General features: G+C 33.1%; 1 protein-coding gene across 1 annotated transcript in view; it reads left to right on the top strand.

Moving 5' to 3' along the window:
• The window catches only part of LOC103596121 (low-density lipoprotein receptor-related protein 1B-like), a gene marked incomplete at its 5' end in the record, with an annotated part of 148,581 nt that overhangs the window by 37,740 nt on the left and 87,434 nt on the right, over positions 1–23,407 (top strand). The window contains 4 exons of the mRNA XM_008579694.1: positions 10,520–10,743; positions 11,769–11,875; positions 20,725–20,841; positions 22,597–22,770. Of these exons, the coding sequence (XP_008577916.1) occupies positions 10,520–10,743; positions 11,769–11,875; positions 20,725–20,841; positions 22,597–22,770 (622 nt within the window). The remainder of the gene's footprint in view (positions 1–10,519; positions 10,744–11,768; positions 11,876–20,724; positions 20,842–22,596; positions 22,771–23,407) is intronic.

Consider the following 23,407-nt stretch of genomic DNA (forward strand, 5'->3'; position numbering starts at 1 on the left):
TTAATTTAATGACTACTGTGAATTCTAAAGTAATTAACTTGAGAGATATCACATCTCTGTTTCAATTTACTCATCTGAAAAACAACTACAATATTGAAGTAGACAATTACTAAAATCCCTTCCAGATAATAAATATATATTATTTCCAAAAGATGTGAAACATATTATATGTCTATTCTGTTTTTACCTGGACAATTTGTATTTATTCCTTTGAAATCCATACTGTTTATAAAGAATTGATTTTCTACCCTTAAGGATTACTCTGCCACGTATATTATAGCATTTACTCTTATAACAGTTGCCAGCTAGTTATCCGTTAACGAGCATGCAATCTATTTTATCTTCTAAGTTTTGACACAAACATTAAATGACACTGACTGAGACTTCCCCACTCTTTGGAAAATAACAGTTAAGATTTTTCCCTAGGCTGATTATGGCACATTGATTTTTATCTCTGAAATAGTAGGCAAAGGAGAGAAAAATGCACAAATCAAACTATGGATATTTTAGTTATAACCCTATTATCAATGAACCAAATGAAGGAGTTAGCCATGTGGTAGCAGGATGTCTTGAAAGCATATTCACAGATACTGAAAATATAGGAATATTTCTATCCCTGTAAAGGGCAGGAAATATGTTGTATTAGAAATCAGAAGAATATTACTCAGAAAAGTCAATGTTAACTGAAGTCCATTCCAAAGGAAGGTAATTTTCAGTATGATTTTATTACTTTTTTTAATTGCAAAGGTAATACTTTTCTGTAATCTATGAACATGGTTGGAATACTAATTATGATTACAAATTTAAATTTCAAATGCAGACTAAGTTATTTATAGTTAGACACACATGATTTTCTAACCCCTTGGCCAATACAAAATGGATAGATTTTTAATTCCTTAAGAAAGTTAAATAATTTAAAAGTTAAATGACTGTGATGATTTCATCTATAGGTAAAACATAATGAGATTTCTGAATTTGAATTTTAGTAGTCAGAACAGAATATGATAGCATTATGCAACAGTTTACATGCTTTCTGGCAATTTATCATTTCTAGCATAAAATACTGTACAGAAAAGTACATGATGGCAAGCACAATAAAGTAGGTCAATGTTTGGAAAAATGCAAATAACTGTAAAAGTACAGATTACATTTTTGCCATTAAAGAGGTAAACATTCCTAAACAAAACACGTGCTCATGTTCATCTGATCTATTTGATTTTGAGAAGTGAGTGTAAGATACCATCTTTAGCATATATTCTTTCACGCAAAACAGAATGTTTAGGATGAGCATGCTTATAATTTTATTCATTAATAATCTCATCTTTTCCTCAAAAAAGTTGATTATGGCATTTTTTTTCTGATAAAGCTTTAGCAAAATATCACATTGAGTTATCCCTAATAGGCTTCAATTTTGAATTGAAATCCTGTTTATAAATCTTAACCAGCATATGAGTCTGTGTGTATCACACACACACATGCACACATCTGAATAGGCATTCATGTGCACCCAAAAGTGAGCATGTGTGCGTGTGTGTGTGTGTGTAAACAAGTTTTAGCAAACACTTCAAAGTCTTGTTTTAAAAGAGACTGGTACTGGTAAAAATTGATAGTTTATATTTTCATTCTTTTTATTTTTTTCTTGATTACTATAAATTTATGGTAACCATGAATAAGTACTTTCAGAACACCTTCATGAAGCCTACATTTTTTAAGTGATCAGCAATATTCCATATATGAATCTGAACTTTTCTCAACACCATTGCTAAAACCAATGTCATGATATTAATAAACTTTTAATTTTTGCAAATTTTATGTATAAAGAATAACAGATTTTAAAATTTTTATGTGCATTATTCACACTATTTATGAGACTTGAACAGCTTTTCATATGTTTTATTGACTGTTCAAAATTCAATTTCTCCCAGTGGTCTCTTTATGACCTACACTCATTTTTTAAAAAGTATTTTATTTTCCGTAAGATCTTACTATGCATTATTCATATACTGTAAATACTGAGGTTTTGTAAGACACACACACACACTCTTCCTTCCAGTATATTTGCTTTGTTTGTGATGATTTTTTTCCATCACTTTTTATGTAGGCTGATTTGATTGTCTTTTCCTTCAATGCTCTGGACATCACATTATATTTGGAAGGTCTTTCACTCAACACATGCAAATACTTTTTATTCTTTCTTTAATTTTTTTGTTTGTTTTTTACATTTATGTTTGGGGATCTATCTGAATGTATATGTGTATATGACTTGATGTAGGGATTTAACTCTAAATATTAAATAAGTAGTCTATAATTTCTCCAGTGACATAGTAAACATTTCTATTGTTCTATAGTTCTAAAATCCCCCAAAATACGTGGACCTATATGGAGTCTCCCTTCTACTCTTTCGATCTTTTTGTGGATCTGTGCACCATTAACATATTTTTAAAATTTATTGTAGCATCGTAGCATATTTTTATGTCAGATGATAAATTCCACAGTCATATTTAAAAATTTTTTTTAACTTCTTGGATATTCTTGCATATTTGCATTTCTAAAATTGTTTTTAGAATATGATTAGAAGAGTAAAAACATTAGAATTGAATTGAGATTGCATCATACTTAAAGATGCTTTATCTTTTTAAATTGACATATAATAATTGTATGTACTTACAGGTTACAGGGTAGTATTTTGTTAATTAGCATATATATCACTGCAAACATTTATCATTTCTTTGTGATGAGAACATTTAAACTTCTCTCTTCTAGCCATTTGAAAAAATGCAATAAATCATTATTAATTATAGGCACCTAGCACTGCTGTAGAATATTACAACTTATAGGTGAGTTTGTGAGAAATCATTTCTATTATGGTGTCACTATGGTAGATTTCCTAATAATAAACCATTCATGTGTTCCAGGGGTTATAGTACATCAGACATTATTAGTCTCATCTAAATAGTAAATAGTTTTATAACCATAATAAGAAATACATATGATTTTCTACAAAAATTTAATTTTCAAGATATTTTTTTTCTTACTATAGCAAGTAGTCATATATTGGCTCACAGGAAATTGTGGGTATATGTTTTTTCTCAAAGCCTTAAGGAATAAAGTTGTCATATGTTCTTTGGGAGTTGAAAGAAAAGTATGAATTCTATGTGTGAGACAGTAAATCTGCAAATAAATATTTCCATAATGCTTATATAAATATTCATAAACAGAGTTGGTGCTTTTCAGTGTGTGCATTGCTGCCTGTTATTGTAATATTTTTTGCCCCTTACAGTTTTCATAATTAATATGTTGAAAATTTGTCTCATTTCTATTGTAAACTTCTTTACTAATGAAGATTTATTGAAGTGCCTCTTAATATAAAATCATAGCATGTTCTGAAGCTTTCAACCTCAGTAAAGTATTACTGGCTGGCCTTAAAGTTAACAATTTTGTAGGATGAAGAAGAGATGGCTCACCTCATAGTCTTCATAGGACTTAGAAGTATTTTGTTTCCCAAATAGATATTCAATAATACAAAGTGATTTCAACATAACTTAGGCAGATGAAGTAAAATCATCAAAAATTACTTAAGAAAATTTGTTTTTTAATTCACATATTATCTTAAGTATTTAAAGTAAAAGAAATGTATATGCACACTTAACAAAACAGTCAGATAGCAAAAAAGTATACATACTAAGAAGTAGATGTCTCTCCTCTCTCCAGAGTCTCAGTATTCCATGCCAAAACACGCTTCCTCGTGGCAACCTCTCTTCTGATTTATATGTGCATCTTTCTAGAAGTATATTCATATGTATATATACATATATAAAATATGAGCTCTGCTCATATTTTATATGCATGAGCACATACCACCTGTAATGCATTATATTAATTTTCTCCCATTTAATTTGTGTTTAATGATAGCAAATATATCTGGTCAAATTTTTGATGAGTTCAATGTCAAAATTATAAGGAGAGATTATGGATCTAACAACAAAACACACGAATACATGCATTTTTTTACTATAATTAACAAACATTTATTTTATCATATTTGTATTAACTTCTTGTTGGTATTAATCATATATTTTAGTTTAATGAAGGTATAAACTTTGACAACAGTTTTTAAAGTGAACAAAATCATAACACTTAAATCCTAGTCAAACACTGAGTGAAAATCTGATTCATAGGAATAGTATGTAAGATGTCATATTTGCAATAAATATCAGAAAATTAGGGCCGACACCATGGCTCGCTCAGGAGAGTGCAGCGCTGGGAATGCAGTGGCGCTCCCGCCGTGGGTTCAGATCCTATATAGGGATGGCCAGTGCGCTCACTGTCTGAGCGCGGTGTGGACGACACCAAGCCAAGGGTTGCGATCCCCTTACCGGTCACAAAAAAAGGACAAAAAAAAAAATAAAAAAGAAAATTAGAAGAGGTGTTTGTCTTATAGGTGTAAATTAGATAATTATATAAATTGCATAGAAGATATGAGAGTGAATAATGTATTTAAGACTATGACAAAAGTGGACAGTATTCCAGTTGGAACTTCATTAAAAGATGAACAGAACGTTAGAATTTTGACTAGAAATGCTCCCTTTGCTGTAGAAGAACAATCAATTATGAGAAAACTTTTGGTTAAACATTTCATGGTAGACTTTCTCATGCTCCATTTAATTTCAAAGACCACACTGGTTGCTCTAGTATAATGTAGAAATGGACTTTAATAATGGATTTCAGTGCTTTTTTTGCTGAGCTTTTGCTTTCTTTACTACTCCATGAAAGAACAGATTTTCCTCTAGTGTATTCTGTTTTACAGGCCTGTTGGGAGGAATAAGGTATAAATGCATGTAAAGCAGTTAGTGCATATAAATGCAGTAGGTCCTCAACATTTCAGGGTGTTGCTCTTAATATCATTGTCTCTAACTGAGTGGATGGTCCAAATGTCCATCTTATTGGGCAAACCAGATCTTGAGAGTTACTTTTTTACAGCTTATTCTTTTTGTTTTCAGTATTCAGTTCATCAGAAGTTCAAATGTTTTTATCTCCAGATAGATCACATTTTTGTCCACTTCTCTCTCACAAAAACCTAGATTAAACTTCAGAACTCTTCTCCCCAGAGTCCCTTAAGGAAGCCTCCTCTGATTTTCCTGTATCCACTTTTGGTACCCATTCCCAAGCCATTCTCCACACCATAGCCAAAATGATCCTAAAATATTAATTTGATCATCATATCTCTGTTCCTAAATCCTTCTTATGTATTTCTATTTTTAAAAAACCCATTGTTTTATAAGCCTTTCTATGACTTTCAGTCTCGTCTTCCACTTACACACAATGAACATACACATAAACAACCACAAGCACAATGTTTTTGTTCCAGACATAGGCCATATTTCAGTTACAAGAATGCGACTTTTTCTCTTCACATCAGAATCTTCACACGTGCTGTTTCCTCTGCCTTTCATTTTTACCTCGTATAACTTCGTATAATGTATGCTATACGAAGTTATTACGAAAAGTCAAGTGCTATCACAGCAGGATGTAATTGAAGCTTTGTATTTTAAAAGAATCAGAGGTACCTATCTGAAAGTCTTCACTACTTTTTATACACTGGCATCTACCATAAAGACTTAAAGTACATGAACAGCATTTAATGCAAATCTGGAACATATTTTAATTTTATCAGTTGTAGATAACAATAAGATGGTTTTAAAAAGAAACTATATTAGCTTTCGAGTTCAGGTTTAGATTAAATTAACTGTGAGTAAAAATCTATATATACCAGAGTTGTTTCTTCAACTTTTCCTCCCCCAAATATAGTGTTGTATAATAGCTTTATTTGCTGGCAAGGAAATGATATAAATTCAGCATTTCCTACATTTACACACAGACATATGTATTCATATTCTGAATGAATTTGATTGGTGAGAGATATTGAGGTATAAGAACCCAATTTATGTGTGTATGTATACATATACATACACACACACACATATGTATGCGCACACACACACATCTGCTACATAGACCAAAAATTTCTGTTCATTCACAAGATGCTTACCTACTTATTCTGGAGACATACTTGTCAACATTTGCTTCTCTGACTTTTTTCTATGTGTTTTTTGCTGTCTCAATTCCCTTTCTAAGATACATAATTTATTCAGTAAATTCAATCCCTTCTGTCTCTAAATAATGGGTTGCAAACCACACATGTATAAAGAAGTTATGTAGGTGAGATAAATGAGTGAAACAGTTTGGACATAAGCACCAAGGACCCAGGATATACAGGCCAACTGAACACATTGGGGGACAGCAGCTGATTGGCTCTGCTATTCTGGAATGTTGTCTTGGCTTTAATATACTGACCTATATATTCCTAATTATCAAGAAAAACAAAAAATTTGAATGTTTAAAGTGACATGTTAATTTTAAGTTAGAATCTACTAAAACGTTTTTTTTTTTTTTGAAGTAGATCACTATAGCCTTAAAATTACTTGGATTAAAATAATCGCTTCTTCAAGAATAAATCATAAATAGAAGCCAGGAGTTTCATTCCTGGGAGTAGTTTTTGAACTTTTACACATTCTAGTTCTAAATATAACTTTTAAAAATACTTTTGGATTTCTCTATTACTATGTGAGTTTTTTTATTGAAATATTAACTATCTGGATACTTTTATAACACCAATAAATCAATAGAATTTAGTATTTTTAATTTATGTAGTCATTATTTTACTTCTATTCTCTTGTGTATAGGAATCTAATCTGATTCATATTTTGTGGACCAAAATGTAAATAGACTTTTCACTTAGTATTACACCACACACACACACACACACACACACACACACACACACACACAATTTCTTGAAAGTGGCATTATGTCTTTGTTTTCCTAGAACTACATTAGGAGATAGTTAACTTTTAGTAACATGAGCCAAATTTTCTATTCATAGACGTACACCAACATGAACAAAAATCACAAACAGATAAAATATGTGAAATCACCTCAATCTATCCTTGTGATAACTAAATTTTCTACAAGTGTATTACTAACTATAAGAATTTTGTTAAAAAGAAGTCAGTATTTCATGCCTCAAATGCTTCAACTCCTTTTTCATTGGTATTTTCTCTTTTCTGTTTTAAAACAAATGTCTCCAGTGACTTCTATCTTTAGTTTACTGAAACTGGAATTGTGACAGATACCTACATCCAGAGCTGTAAAGGATTAGTAATGTAAAGAAGTAACCTCTAATTTTGTTACTATCAAGCTGTCAATTTTTCTATAAAATTTAAGGGCTTTATTCATTTGACTAATATATTTCTACAAAGAGAAATGCCTCAGGACTTAAAACTTTGCCTGTGTACAAGAGAGCTTATTAGGGAAGAAATCATCTGTCTGGAGAAAGCAGTCAAAATGTGTGTGTCTTCTATTTTGTGCAATAATAAGAGCGATGCCTTTTGTTGTCAGGGTAACCACATGCTTCTGCAGTCTCTTAAACATGACACATGTCATTAGTGCCTCTAGTTCTTCAGCCTGTGTCTAGTGAGCTAGCCAAAGGTGCACATGAAAGTATTATATATTTTTCTTTCCAATCTGGTGTGTTTGTTTTTTGGGGGAAGCATGTTCTTAGCTTTCCTGTTCTGTTTTCCCATGTCAATCTCCATTTCTACTTCTAGAACCTCAGTTTACTTTTCTTGTGTTTTCCTCTCTTTTTGTATTTACCTGATTGATTTCGGTACCTCTTTATAAATTGCTTGATCATAATATCAAGAATTCAACAGGAATTTCTGCCTTTTGCTCTCCAGCCAACATCCTTTCAATATGAGTCCCTTTTATATGGCTAATGCTGTTCACAATCCTGTTCAAGTGGTGAGCAATGGAGAGGGATTATTTCATTCTTATGGAACACAGTACAAAAGGTGATCTCCTAATTTGCCCATAGGTTAATTGAGAGTAGGACAATACTGTTGCCTCCTTCTTGTTTTGATGGTGATCTTCCTCCTCCTCCTTTTCCTTTCTCACTTCCTCCCTTCCTCCTCTTATTTTTCTGTATTTTTCTTTTTTCTGTTATGTGCTTTTCATTGTTGAGGGTTAATGAGCATTCAATGTATGTGAGTCATTGATGATAAACACCTGGTAACATTTTCACCTTCTGCCATTATTCTCAGAGAATCATTTTGTCACTGATGATATCATGACTTTAGTTTGAATTAATTGGGTGTGACTATCCTTTACCCTGTATTCAAACTACTTTAGTTGTTATTGGAATGACATTAGGGATTCCTTGATCCAGGAACCAGAGAATAAATGCATAGATTTAAAGACTGCCAATCATCAGTATTTCTTGTACTTGGCATGAAATTAACATTTTTCCCTTTCCTTAATCCATGTCCTTTACCCTTGAAATGTGACCTAAATTTGATTTATCCTTCTAGAATTCACCATTAGTAAAATCCTCACCAGCCTGTTTACCTGAAAAAGTATCATTAAATCAAAGTTATGAATTCTCTATGAACATTAGGAATTTGAGTCTTTAATTATCAGCAGTACAGGTTTAAAGGTATAGAATGGAATGATGGAACACTGTATGAAATGTTATATTTTGGCAGGGATAACATTAGGATAGAAAATCAAGTGTATATATTTACATTTGATGAAGTGAAAGTAAGTATTTTTTCTACGCTTAAGCTAGACAACTAGCATCATATTTTTGCATACTAAAAGTTTCTTCTACTGGTGTTAGAAAATTATAAGTATGCTTCAACAGTTTTCAAATAGCTTATAGTGCTCGTTCATGTTTACAAATTCATGATTCACACTGAGATGCACGTGCCGTTTTGGTGATATATTTAATTTTAGCTGTTGTCAAACTGAAAAAAAAGCAGCTGATTTAAATGATACTAGAGGATTTGAAAGTGATTTTTTGTTTTAGCTAGGACAAATCTCTACATTCTAACCATTTATGAGTATTATTTATATGACATTTCTAGAGCACGCTGTATTACAGAGTGCTTTATAATTAACTCAGATATCTACTGAGTATATGAATAGTATTTATTGTTAGAGTTGAGAAATAGGCTAATACAAAATTTTATAATTTTGGTTTTGAAGCCAAATTGGTCAGAATATTGATAATCAAGGTCATTAGACGTTGTCTATGGGTTCTGGTTGTAGTTCAAGCCATATTTTTCTTGTTGAAGAGCCCAGTAATCACACAGCAGACAGTGACTTGCAATTCCTGTTTCTTGGCATTCCATGTTCTTTCTGAGATTTTCAGTTTCTTCACTTCTAAACCAAGTTCACTGATTGATAAAATCTGTTCGTTACTTAGCCACACAATAAACTGTGTTAAAATCTCACATTTCTACCAGTTGCCAGATCCTAATAATGCCCTTACACATTGACTACATGTGTAGTTGTAATCACCTTCAAATGATTGTTTCTCTTCTTGATATAATACCCCTGGGAATCCCTTCTCACTTTCAGCTATGCACAATAAACCTATGTCAAATTAATTACTACACTGGTTTCTGCTCAAAATGATCGAGTTAATTGAAGGGCACAGAACATACATTATTTTCCTTACTGTCTATTCTGATGAACTCTTACCTTCCGCTCATAGTAATTCAGTAAAACAGAATATTAAGCATAAAACCGAACCTTTAAGTGACAGAGATTGTAACTTTCCTCAAAAGATGTTAAAATATGATATGTATCTAAATGTGTCTTTCTGTACTAATTTTTAAAAAATTTTTAAATCAAATTATGTGTGGTGAGGATGCAGAGAAACTTAGATTTCTTTATGTTGCTTAAAAGGGTGTATATTGGTACAAAATCTCTGAAAAATTTTTCTACCAGTATTTATTCAAGCTAAGTGTATGTGTATCTTAAGACTCATCACTTCTATTACTGGATAAATACTAAAGAGAATTGAATAGTTCTGTCCACCAAAAACATGTGCTAGAATCTTCATGACTTTAGTTGTAATGCCTAAAACTGTAACCAAGCCAAATGAACATCATCAGTTGAACAGTAAACCATGAGTGGTATATTAATAAAATAAAATACTATCCAGCAATGAAAAGTATTGATAGCTGACACAGCAACAATATGGATGAATTTGACAGACACAGTGTTGAGCCAAGAGTTAAGGAATAGACAAGTATGATTCTTTATATGAGGATTTATTTAAAGTAAGGTATGGTGTTATGTATCAGAATTATAGTTACTCTCTGTGACTGGGAGAGGTCACAGGTAAATGTCCTATGGTTCTGGAAATATTCTAGCAGGGTGGTGGTTAAACAGGTGCAGTCATAGGTCAAACTCTAGTGAGATGCACACTTAATATTTATGCAGTTATACATCTATAAAGGTTAAGAATAACATTAAACATTTTTTTGCAATCGATGTAACAATTAACACCTGATTACGTTCCTGTGATTCTCCTGCAATCTCCAAACACAGATACAGAAAACTTCACTCATTTCCTTTTGAAAATATTGTGGTGTGTTATTTCTTTTTCTTTTAGTGTCCTGAATTTAAAAGGCCCAGGGACATTGCAGTTGACTGGATTGCTGGAAATATTTACTGGACTGATCATTCTAGAATGCACTGGTTCAGTTACTACACCACTCACTGGACCAGTCTGAGGTACTCTATCAACGTAGGGCAGGTGAATGGCCCCAACTGCACCAGGCTTTTAACAAATATGGCTGGAGAACCCTATGCTATTGCTGTAAATCCTAAAAGAGGGTAGGTTAATGTTTTGGTATTTATATTTCTTAATATGAGTACCTGTTTTTAGAGATTGTTGTGCTCTGTAGCTCTCTTTCTGTAATGACTGTTCAACATGTAATAGATTCACAAGACTTCTAAAAATTCCTGTACTTCTTCTGTACAAAATCATGTCCTTTCACACCAAATGGTGACACAAAATATTTTTTCTTCCTGAATGTCATATTATACATTCAGCATGTTTGTGACTGTGTGTATATGTTTGTATGTGTATACTGCAGAATAATGAGATAAATATAACTGCTATTGTTAATCTAAAATTGAATTTTCACAATACTAAACATTTTATTAAACATTTAAATGTAGATTATTGTTTCTGGCTATTTGTGATAATAAAAAATAAATGCATATGTATAAACAAATTTAAACAATGTAATACAATTTTTTACTTGAAGATATAAACTTACAAGCAATAACCAATAAAGAAGTTAAAAAATGTTAAATAAAACTCCATAAAGTGGATCACTAGATCCTGAGCAAAAAGGAAACTTTAATTATTAGAATTATGAAGTGTGGTGTCTTCTAAACAAGAGAATTATTTTCTATTTGAGAAAATAGTTACTTCTCTCTAAAAAAAAAAGCATGTTGATGCAGCCTTCATAATAAAATGAATATTCTTTTACATAAGAAAATAGTTTATTTTTGTTTTAAGTAGTAGAAATCATTTTCTTTTGAGATTTTAATGGAATTTTCACAATTGAACTTTGGATATCAAACAATAAGCTATTATGTGTATCCTATTAAACAATGGTTCTCAAATTTTAGTGTGTGTAGGTAAGACTTTGTTTAAAATGTTGATTCTCAGGACCCCTCTATTGGAGGTTCCCATTCTGTGGGTTTTGAGTTGGGTGCCGGTATCTACTTTTTAAGGAATTCTGGGGGTGATTCTGATGGAAGTGGTGTGAGAGACACTGCTTTGGGGAGCAAAGTTGAGTTAAAACAGCAACATCACCAGGCTAACCTCCTTGACCTCCTGTCTCCAGGATGATGTATTGGACGGTCGTTGGGGACCACTCCCACATAGAGGAAGCAGCCATGGACGGTACTCTGAGAAGGATTTTAGTACAAAAGAACTTACAGAGACCTACAGGTATGATGTGCTCCTGACTCACTCTAAAATACGAAGCAGGATGCTAAGCATATATGCTAACAATTCTTTCTAGTTTTGTTGGCAATATAATCATTTTTACAAATGAATAAAATAAATTACAGCATGATTTTATGGAAGTTATTAACACTTCATGTTTTATTTTTCCAACTTGAAAGTCAAGTCCTTATCATACTACCATTGTATTATGGGGGTTTTATTTGGAAATTGCCTAAGCTGTACGGTTATTAGGTTAAGGTTAGAATTGCACATGCACTACATTTGACAGTTTATAGGAATATATTAGGATATTTTTAGATATATGTTGATATTTGGATAGATGGTATTTTTTCTAAAGGAGAGAGACTAAATGGAGAAAGAGTAGGCAAGACATTATTTTATTTTATTTTTTTTGAAAGAAATTTGATGGTCTCTTGCCTTTTCATTTTGTGTCCTTTTCAGTCTGGCTTTAATCTCCTTCCCAGATATGCCATCTAAGCTACTACGCCAAACTGTCTGTATTCTCAGCACTGCTAAGGATCTCAGGCGGTTTCTGCCTTCGTGTTCTTTCTCCCATGTCATTTTCCTCTCAGCTCCCACATCTAGAATGCACTTCCAACTTTTTGTCTTCCACCTAGCTGAATTTTTTCATCTTGTAAGGTCTAGCGTTAGCACTTCTTCCTTAATAAAACATTTTCAGACTGCAGAAGACTCAGGGTTTCTGTGCCTCTCACCCCTACCACTACACACCCACCAAAAGGACAAAATACATTGTCTATAGCATATATTATTTAACAATTATGCTTTGTAATGTCTTTTGTAGTTTAAAATATTTATTTGGCACTAACATTTTTATTAACTTTTAATATGCCTGTGCCTTTTCATCCAACTAGATTGTTTTTACTCTTATGGGAAGAAGCAGTATTTGGGATTTAGTCTATTTACATAAGTTAGTCTCCAGTGACTTATCAAATATTAATTGAACACCCACTATAGGCCAATAATTGTTCCAAATGCTGAAGAAACAAGTTCCTACACTTGTGAAGCAAATTTCATCCCTCATTAAACTTATCTTCCTGTAGAAGATAGAATATATATTTTTATATAATGTCAGATAGCTGTAAGTGCTATATGCATAGTAAGGGATGGGCTGTTTTGGGGAGTACTATTTTAGTCATGATTATCAGAGAAGTTATCTCTAAAAAGGTGATATTTAAGGAAATACCTGAATAAAAAGAGATAGCAAGCATGTAAAAGTAAGAAGGTTGGTATACCCAGAAGCATATAAGCATTCAGGAGAATGGTAGATACGAGGGTGGCAAGGTGACTAGGGGTCTGGAATGCACCGGTGAGGACTGGGTTCTATTTTAGCTTTAAGGGGAACTATTGGGAGGGTATTGTGGAGGTAAGTGGCATGATGTGCTAAAACACGATTTTCATTTTTTTGAGCACTTTGCATTACTTTTTAAAACTTTTTTAAAAATTAGTTTTAGACTTACAGAAAAGTTGCAAAATTAGTAAAAACTTTTTCGATGTTAACATTTTACATAATTATAGTATACATAACATGTTCTCATTTTAAAGAAAGACTCTGGTGCAGTTTGTAAAGTGCCTGTAGGGGGTGCTCAAGAGGAAGCCTGAGGCGGGGATTCCTATAAAGGTTGTGTGTGAAGGAAGTGTGGGTCAGAAGAAACTGTGAAAGATGGAGAGGGAAGGGGTAAGAGCCCAGAAAAACTATGTCTCAGGTAAAGTCTAGTTTTGGCATGAGCCACTGAGGATGTGCTTTGGGGCATAAATCCCATGATAGGCAAGGGGGTCAGATTTGCATATGCCCTCTCAGTCATCAGTTGGCCTTTGGGATGAACTTTGCAAGAGAAGCTGCTCCAATCAGTTGAGCACAATTCTCTGGAGAAGTGGGGCAAGGGTGAGCCCTCAGCAGCTGAAGCAACAATTGGGGGATGGGTGTCCCACCTAGGAGAGAAGATCTGGGCAGGCAGCACACTGTCGCTTACAATAGGCCCAGTGAAAGACGTGTGTATCGAACATGGCATAGTCCCTTTTCTCATGAAGTTCACATTCAAGGAGGAAAAAAAGGGGGAGCATGCACAGAAGTAAGTGTAGTTTTTGTGAAATATGAAAATTGTTTCATGTTTTATAATGTCATCAGGGTTCAAAGGTGAGAAAGATGATCTCCAACACAGAAAAACTATGTGAAAGGATGGGTAGGCATTTGAAAAGTGCACAAATAATCCATCATGAGGGAATTTTTATAAAGATGTTCTTTGGAGTCAGGTTTTGACTCCCAAGGGATCACCTGTTGGTTGTGAATCCTCAGACATGAACTTATTATCTTCAAACTTTAGTTTTATCATTCACAGACCAAAGAATAATAATAACTAAATTAAAATAATGCTGTATGTATTAAATGAGATAGTGCACTGAGTGTGGAGCACGTGGCATATTCTGCTGATGTCAGGAGTCACTATGCACCTAGAAGGGGACAGGTTGTGTAATCTAGCATGAGTTGAGACTAGCAGAACTTAAATGTCAAGATGTTTAGACACGATTTTTTAGGCAATAATGAACTATTGTATAATTTTGTTTCAAGAAGTGATTTGAAAACGGTAGGTCTTCAGGCATCTTACTTTGGTAGGAATGGGCAAATGGAATGAATAGACACAGAAACTGAGAGACCAATTAATTGTCATTAAGTGGCCCTGATGAGAGCAGAGAACAAAATGTCTAGAATAGTGACAATGAGATACAAAGGGGAGGATTTATATGGGAGGTAAAGCAAGTTAGCATAGTAGAATTCCTTGAATACATATAAAGATAGAGGAAAAGATAGGAAATGTCTCCAGAAGGGATAAAGAGTCAGTAAATTAAAATCAGCAAAACAATCATCTCCTTATTTCCTTTCTTCATTCATTCCTCCTTTCATTTAAAAAAGAAGTATTGAATGCTCACTACATGCCAGGAACTATTAGTCATCGGAAATATGAATGCTTGCATTCATGGAACTTACAGTCTAATGTGGGGACTATAAAAAGAAAAGCAGAAATGTGTATATATGTGCACACATACACACAATAGCACATATGTGTAAATGGCAGTGATAGGGAAGAGTGGAGTGCTAAAGAGGTTTTGCTTTAATCATAGTGGACCAGAAAGGCTTTTTGAGTAGCTGATTTTTAAGATTAGTCACTAAACCATGTGAAGCAGTAGGGTGAGGAGTGACACTGCAGTGGAAAGTAAAGGACAGGTCAGAGGGTTTTCAGGCAGGAAATGGAATTGATGGACAGCCAAAGTGCATAGGAAACAAATTGGAAAGTGTCATGAGAGAAGGCTTAGAGAGGTGGGTAGGGGCCAGCTTGTGCAGGGTCTTAGAGACCTTGGCAAGTAACATTGCCTCAAGGACAGCCAAAGTGCATAGGAAACAAATTGGAAAGTGTCATGAGAGAAGGCTTACAGAGGTGGGTAGGGGCCAGCTTGTGCAGGGTCTTAGAGACCTTGGCAAGTAACATTGCCTCATGTTAGCAGGTAACAGGATCCTGTCATATACCCATAGGGACATGTCATAAGCTTTTCACCCATGTGTAGTCTGCATATATGTGTCTTCTAATCAGTGACTCTTCTGAGAATATCTACCCTGCTTACAGGAAGAGACTCTCAGAATCCATTCATTCCCTAATTCAACTAATATTTATTGAGCACCTAGTATGCTCCAGGTATAAATCTTGGCATTTGGAATATAGAAATAACACATAGTCATAGATCTCTGTCCTGCTAGTGCTTACATTTTAGTGGAGGACAGAGGTCTGAGACGGGGACAGTAAAAAATATAATATTTAAAAAGTAAAGTATAAAGTTATGAGGTGTTTTGTGCTATGGAGAAAAGAGTGAAAGTAGAACTTGAAGAAGAGTCAGGAATGGAGTAGGACAGGTTGCAGTATGACATCATTAGGGCATCAGAACAGGCCTTTAGGGAAGGTGGCACTTGAGCGCAGATTATGTGATGCTGTCACTTGGCCATAGGCGAGTGTTGCAGGCATGGACATGACCCACGCTAAGTGAATCAAATGGATATATCTCACAGCTAGTTGAAAATTTTAGTCCTGGAGCTCAAAGCACAACTAGACATTCAGTTTGGGGAATTAGCAACAGGAAGCTGATATTTAAAGTTACTGGACTTACTAAGATGGACAAGGGATGCAGGAGAAAAAAGAAGGTTCAAAGGGTAGAATTAATTGAAATGCTTTTAGTTAAGAGTCAAGGTCAAAAGTGAAAACTTCAAAGGTGTCTAAGCAATAGGAGTAAACCTACAGAATTCAGTGTCACAATAGCTGAAAGAGTTTCAAAAGGTAGATGGTATACACTATTGGGCATAGCCTAGGGTCTTACACAGAAAAAGTATGGAATAGTAGAAAGAGCATAAGCCTTCCATTTATATAGGACACTACATGGGCATTACTTAATAAGTGACTTTCTTAATATTAGAAATGCTGGTTTCATATTCTTGGTTATGATTTTTATTTCATTGAGCAGAAATCTCTCTCAGTGCTGTCTTTATAGTGATTTATAACTCCTGGGTATTGTCATGCAAAATGTTATTCATATACAATGAGTTAACACGTCTCAGGAGATTTTTAGGAAATAGTAGATAATTTAACTTTCATAAATAGCATATTATTAGAAAGCAGTAATAAAAGTTGGCAACCAGTAAGTCATTACTCTGTATCTACATGCATATATACACATTATATGTGAGGAGGCATGTGCACTTATACAAATATATCCTATGAGATATCCTTGCATGGAAGCATATTCATTGCTTATATCTTCCCAGGACTATCTTAGACTTGTCCACATCAATTTTCTCTCTGTTTTCCTGGTGTATAGAAATATTTTTCCTGAGTTCAAGGTTATCATACTAAAATCAGTAAGTATAATAATGCCTCTGTTTCCCTCCGAGTATAAAATCTTGTTTTTCATGTTGTGGGTTTATAGGAAAGGGTATTTTTCTTTTATGCACCATGAATGAATATGCACTCTGGAACGCAGTACATTTGGTTGTACTCTGTACCTTAGTAGGGTAAAGATGATATTAGCATGAAGGAACAACAGGAATAGCTGTATATATTGTCTCTGTCCCTTTTTGTAACCACTATAAATTCCAGGGTTAGTGCTCTACTATCTGATCAGATAATTAGCCCACCACCAGCACTATCATTTCAGACTTGCCAAAATCTTGATGAGAACACCTTAATTCTCTGGACTTTTATAGCATTCATTATTTCCATACTTGGTACTCCATTATGTTCTGCTTTAATGATACAGCAGATTATTAACTCTTTAGTGCACATTCTACATGCCCAACCAGACCATGAACCACTTAAACCAAATACCATCACTGATTTCCGTGTTATATCCCCTGTAGCATATTATAGTGCCTTTAATTAGTGTGAGTTTATGTGTTGAATAATCATGTATTGAATGAATGTGGAGAGATAGATGCCTGAACTTTTAACACTCTAACGCCTGGTATGGTTTTACGACCTCCTTTAATAAATGGCACACTTTTTTTTTTAAATTAGGCATTATGTATTTTAAACACAAGAAGCGTAATCTATCTTCTGTTCCAATGAATTGTGTGGTGATGGAGTAACATGCTTCATGAGAGCAGGAACATGATCTCTTTCGTCCACTGCTCTGTGCCTAGTACCTGGCAGTGTGTGGTACAAGGGAGAAGCCCCATGAGTATATGTTGAGTTAATGAACACTGTGTCATATAAGGACATTTTCCAGTTTTCCTTCCAGTATGAGAGTATGTAGGATTACATGAGTTTGATTTAAGTGCCATATTCTTTAATATCTAGAAGCCTATTTATGTTGACTTTTATCTCTGCTAAACTTTTGGCAACTTCTGAGAGAATAAGGAACTACACCACTGGCCCTGAACCAGCCCTAATGTTTGATTCATTAAGCAGGTTCATTGTCCTTGGCTAACAAAGGGTCTAAATGGATAAACATCTTAGAATTATTTTGCTGTTTCTTGATGCAGTTATTGTACAAACACCACCAAAAGTGTGTGTGAGAGAAAAATAAATTTGTGTGAGTTTATATGTATATATGTGCATATACGTATACATGTGAAAAAACAGCATTAATCTAGTTTGGAATCTAAGACTCTAAGTAGGCCATCTATCTCAAAAATACTTTTAACAATTTTTGAGATATAAATTTGATATAATGGTAAATATCTTCAGAGCTTTTGGTTCCTCTTATCATCCCTTAAATCAAAAATATGGTAGTGCACACTTGCTGGTTATTCCTGCCTTACAAATCTTGGCTTTTCTTTAAAACAAAGTTTATAATCTTTTTCTCTATTTCTGAAAATACAGTGATTTTAATTTATTGCTCTGTCCTTTTTCTCTCTTAAATATCACATTGGTACTGTGGTCGTTTCTCATAAGATTTTTCCTCCATTTTCTTTTTCTCTTTTTAGACTATAATGAAAATAGGGAAACTAGTGGGAGGATCCTGAAAAATGTCAAAGTTCAACAAAAGTGAGATTGAGAAATCCCTAAAGTGTAACAGTAGTCTTGGTGTCGTGGGAGGTGTTAAGAAAATGACTACGTGATTAGTGTCATTATCATGCATCACTAAAACGTTGTGAGCCTATGTCTTTATCTTTTACAAGCCTTCCAAACTGTGATTCCATTATGCTTGATTAAAACAAGTTTGGCATCTTATTTTAAATTTTCTGCACTTCTATTGACTTGGTTTCAGAGATTCATCATTCTTAATTCAGATAGGAATGAGTTTCTTGAGAACCGATTTTTTTAAAATTTATTATTGGTTCTTTATTAAAGACAAAAAAGGGATGTGATATTTTAAAGATAGACATGAACTTGTTCTTTCATATAAGCTTGACTCTCATCTTTATTACAGGGAAAGTTAGTTGATTCTTTTATTAACTTTTTAATTTAAAAGACTATCTCTTTCCCTCTTAAGGGAAAAGCAAACTCATTGATTTACAAAATTTTTGAACTATAAATCCCACTCATCTAAAAGCTTTGTTATATAAATTTTATTTAGATGTAAATCCACCCAATAGTACAATATGGGATCAGAGCTGATAACGATGGATATGTCTTAGACAACCTAGACCAATAATGCAATATATGACGTTTCTGAGAACTTTTTACTGCTGCTGGATCTGAAAAAACAATATTGTTCACTAAGTTTGATTACACACTCATTGTTTTCTATAATTAGAAAATCTAATATTTTTAAGTGTACAATCAATTTTACCGAGGACAGGTTTTTGTTTTATCTACTTTATCATATCGCATTAGTGGAGGAGAAAGAAAAGTGTTTTCAACCCTTTTAAGACAACTGTTTTGAACTATAATGGCAGTAGCCAGAAATTGGATCATTTTATGGTTCATGTTACTTATAATTATACATGAAGAAGCAAAATCATAACTCCTAATATGACTCCAAATAGCAAATTAATCATTGAGCAGAAGCTAGTAAAACATGGACCACTTGCTTTAATTGTTAAGTAACTTCTCGGTGGCTGATTGGGCATAGCAGATCTCTATATTTTACTTGAAGAGCAATATTTATGTTTAGTTTGATTACTTTTGGACTGTATCTACATACTTAACTGAAGAATTATTTGCAAATGATTTTCACCAGGATATTTTTCATTCTGATTGTTAAGTCTTGGTCTCTCTGCATGGAAATACAAATGTAGCACAGACGAAAAAATACCTTTTATTCAGTTCCCTTGCCATTGAGGTACACCTCAGTTGCTTATTGAATATTCTGATTAGAAAAACTCTTCAGTTATCATAGGTATTTAATTGCATTGTACTTTTGAAGTATGTAATATGTTGTATCTAAGGACTAGCTTGTCATAAAAATTAAATATCTACAGCGGCAAAGATTTATTATAGAACATACATGTCATAGATCTTGCTTTTCTATATTGAAGGAAGTGTACTTTCTAAGATTTTCTATGTTTTGATGATTTTTGCAAGATACTGGCTGGACTCCAATCACATTTGCAAAATCAACAAATTCAAATCAAATAAATAGAAATACATTTTCCACCACATGTTATTTTGACCCATTATTATTCACTGACAGATACCTATGATGAAAATGAAGACATGCGGTCTCAGAGCAAATTAATGATTACAGTAAAAAAATTCAAGCACCACTAGAATCTTAATTAAGAAATTTACCATCATTCGTTTCTAGTATAAACATTAATCTTTAGTCACTTAAAATTTCAGCATGCACATAGGTATCTCACAACTCTGGAGTCAACTCCAAATGGGTGAAAATGTCTTACGATTAAGTCCATGAACCTTTTACATTCTGAGACCTATACCTTCACAAAGGAATTGAAATTATAACTAATTCTACTGAAGTATTTTAAATAATGGTTAGATAAATAATTTAAATAATAAATTCATTCTGCATATACTATAAAGATAAAAATGGAAATATCATGGAAAAGTCTATTAAAGAATAACCATAATTAAGAAACCAGTAAGTATGGATACGAAGGTTAATTAGGGTAGCTTTTCCTATGCGAAGTAAAATTTTTCTATAGCTTATTAAATAAATGCTTTGTAATCTGAACACACATATTTGAGATAAGGATAAGGTTCTTTCAATTTTTCTGATTTCTATAATACCATGACATACACTGGGTAATTTCTGTGATACTTGAAGAAAAATGTCAACCATAATAATACATTAAAAGAAGCAAAAACTTGATTTTAAATAATCTGAAATCTATTTCCATTATTTGTCTGTGTGTGTTGACCTTGCAGGTCTGGCTGTGGATCTTTTTAGTGAACGCATATACTGGGCTGACTTTGAGCTCTCCGTGATCGGCAGTGTTCTGTATGATGGCTCTAATTCAGTGGTCTCTGTCAGCAGCAAACAAGGTGTGTGAAGTGCTTTTGATTTTGCTTTTAATTATCATTGAGAATATTAAATGACAGCGCATAAATACAAGTATGAAAGCTTTGCATTCTGGATTTCCTTAAATTTTTTCTCCTTTCAACTTGTAGCTCTTACTATTAATTAAAATTTTCATTCCTGCTAGAATAACAAAGAGGCCAAGGCAGAAGAGCTTCTTGACTTGGACAGACATGGGCCATTGCTGCCCAGATTCAGAAGATGATTTTATACTGTTGCTTCTGTGGCTAGTTTGTTCTCAGCAGAACACTTTAAGTAGACAGGATTATTAGCTCCCATGAACCATAAATTTTATTTCAAATAGCAGTGACAGCAAGCAGGAAATAAGTTATTGTATGCAATAAAACATCATAGTAATAATCGATACTGAGGGATATCCTCATCCAAGTGAAAAGTGGTGTGTAAAAAATGACCTGTACCACCAGTCACTGCAGAATCTACTTGTGCTCTTCTGCTGCTGCCCCTCTTTTTTTTCTTTTCCTTTTTTTTCTTTTTTTTTTTAATCTCCAACTCTCTGCCTGCCTCCTACTTTTCCCTCTCTGATTTTTGGCTCCCTTCTGTGCCTCACCCTTTCTTTGCCTGCCTGTTTCAGTTCTTTCTGCTGAATCTAATTTATTCCCTTTCTGTTTTGCTTTTCTTTCCCTAACCCCACCCCACACCCCTTTTTTTTAACCACAACTTGTTCATAATATGTACTTGGAGTCTTTATGTTTGCATATCATATTTATTTAATATAGCTTTGCTTTCTGTTTTTAAACAAAAACAGGAAAGTTGAAAGAAAAATAATTAAATCAATTTTCACTATGCCTTTGTTTAAAGTGTGTGGAGTTTTTTTGATCAATGACCCTAGATGGGAAAAAAAAATCACATTCCTCTAAAAGATTACAGTAAATTTAACCTGTTTCATCTTAAATATACTTTTAACTTTTTAAAAAAACATTGGAAAAAAGATATAAACATAGAAGGCATTTTATGTTTTACAACCTCTAGATAGTGAAATATAAATGTTCTCATTTTACCTGTTACAAATTTCAGTATCAAAAATTAGAATAATTATTCTTTTGATAAAAATCTCTTAAAATAGTAGTCATCAAACGTGAAAAATGTTGGTCAGTATTATTTTTAGCCAAAATAGTCATGTGCATGACTGCCATTTGCCAGTTTGTTTTCTTTATTTCGTTTCTAAAACAGACATTAGTAATGTCAAATTTGGGGAGAGGGGACTTTACTGTTTAAAATCAACTCATGATTACTTAAACCAATCATTCAGGTGATCTAATTTGATCATTAATTTGATAATTTGAACCAGAACACAAATTGAGAGTTTTGTGAACTTCCTGTTTTTCTGCTACAGATAAGGTCAGCCTGCTGGTAGGCTTTTTGTTTGCTTGTTTGTTTGTCGACTGTATAGTAGGGGAGATTGATTACTCTGTATATAGTAACCCCCAGCAAATCCTTTCTAATGATGAAAATGATTAAAGTGATGATGGAAATATTTTTTATGTTCTGAGCTACATGTTTAGTATCCTGCTTTCCCTACTGCTAAGAAATTAATTCTAACAACTTCACAGCTAATATTAAAAATATTCCAATTCTGAAAGGTATTTTTCGAAGAACAGTAATAACATTTTATATATAATCATGGATAAACTTAGTTGTTTTTTTTTAACTCTGAGTATATACATTACAACTTTTATAACTCTACCTTTTTAAAATTCTAGGTTTGTTGCATCCACACAGGATTGATATCTTTGAAGATTATATATATGGAGCAGGACCAAAAAATGGTGTATTTCGAGTGCAAAAATTTGGCCATGGCTCAGTGGAGTACCTAGCTTTAGATGTGGATAAAACAAAAGGTGTTTTAATATCTCATCGCTACAAGCAACTACATTGTAAGTATAATATTTTATAAAGTTGTCTATATTGGTGGGTGTTTTCCTTATACTTCTCAAAAGAATATATTTTTAAATATTGTAACCCCAGTAAGTTAAATAACTTTAAATTTGATATCACCAGGCCTTTTTTGTTTCTTTTTTTTTTTTTTTTGGTCAAATTCACATTTGACTTTATTTCATTCTACAAGATGAGACTTTTCAAATTACCAAAGTCAAGATATAGATAAGGAAAATGTTTCCATTTTTGCCATAACAGGTATAGCAAATTTCAGCATTTGGCTATGTTTTCTGGGAACTAATATCAACTTGTTATAAAATCTGCCTGTTATTCCATTTTTATTAACTTCTCAATAAAATCTGTGAGTCTGTAGATGAACCATGCAAGTAAGGAAATTCGTCATTAGCTATGTGACTATTGTTACTGATAGCCAAGTAGCTATCATAGTATTAACATGCCATCCTTAAAATTATCCAGGGAGAACTCTTCCCAAGAGTTGTATTTTCTCTGATTTATTGTTTATGATTTATTATTGTTAATCTCCCTCCTAGAAAGGAGTAAGTAAATTATTGAGGTAACTTCTTAAATTTTTTTTTTGAACACAGCCATCAAAAACATTGGAAAACAAAGTTAAAA

The sequence above is a fragment of the Galeopterus variegatus genome, unplaced genomic scaffold (genome assembly GCF_000696425.1).
Source record: "Galeopterus variegatus unplaced genomic scaffold, G_variegatus-3.0.2 Scaffold1943, whole genome shotgun sequence".
In the NCBI taxonomy this organism is placed as follows: Eukaryota; Metazoa; Chordata; class Mammalia; order Dermoptera; family Cynocephalidae; genus Galeopterus; species Galeopterus variegatus.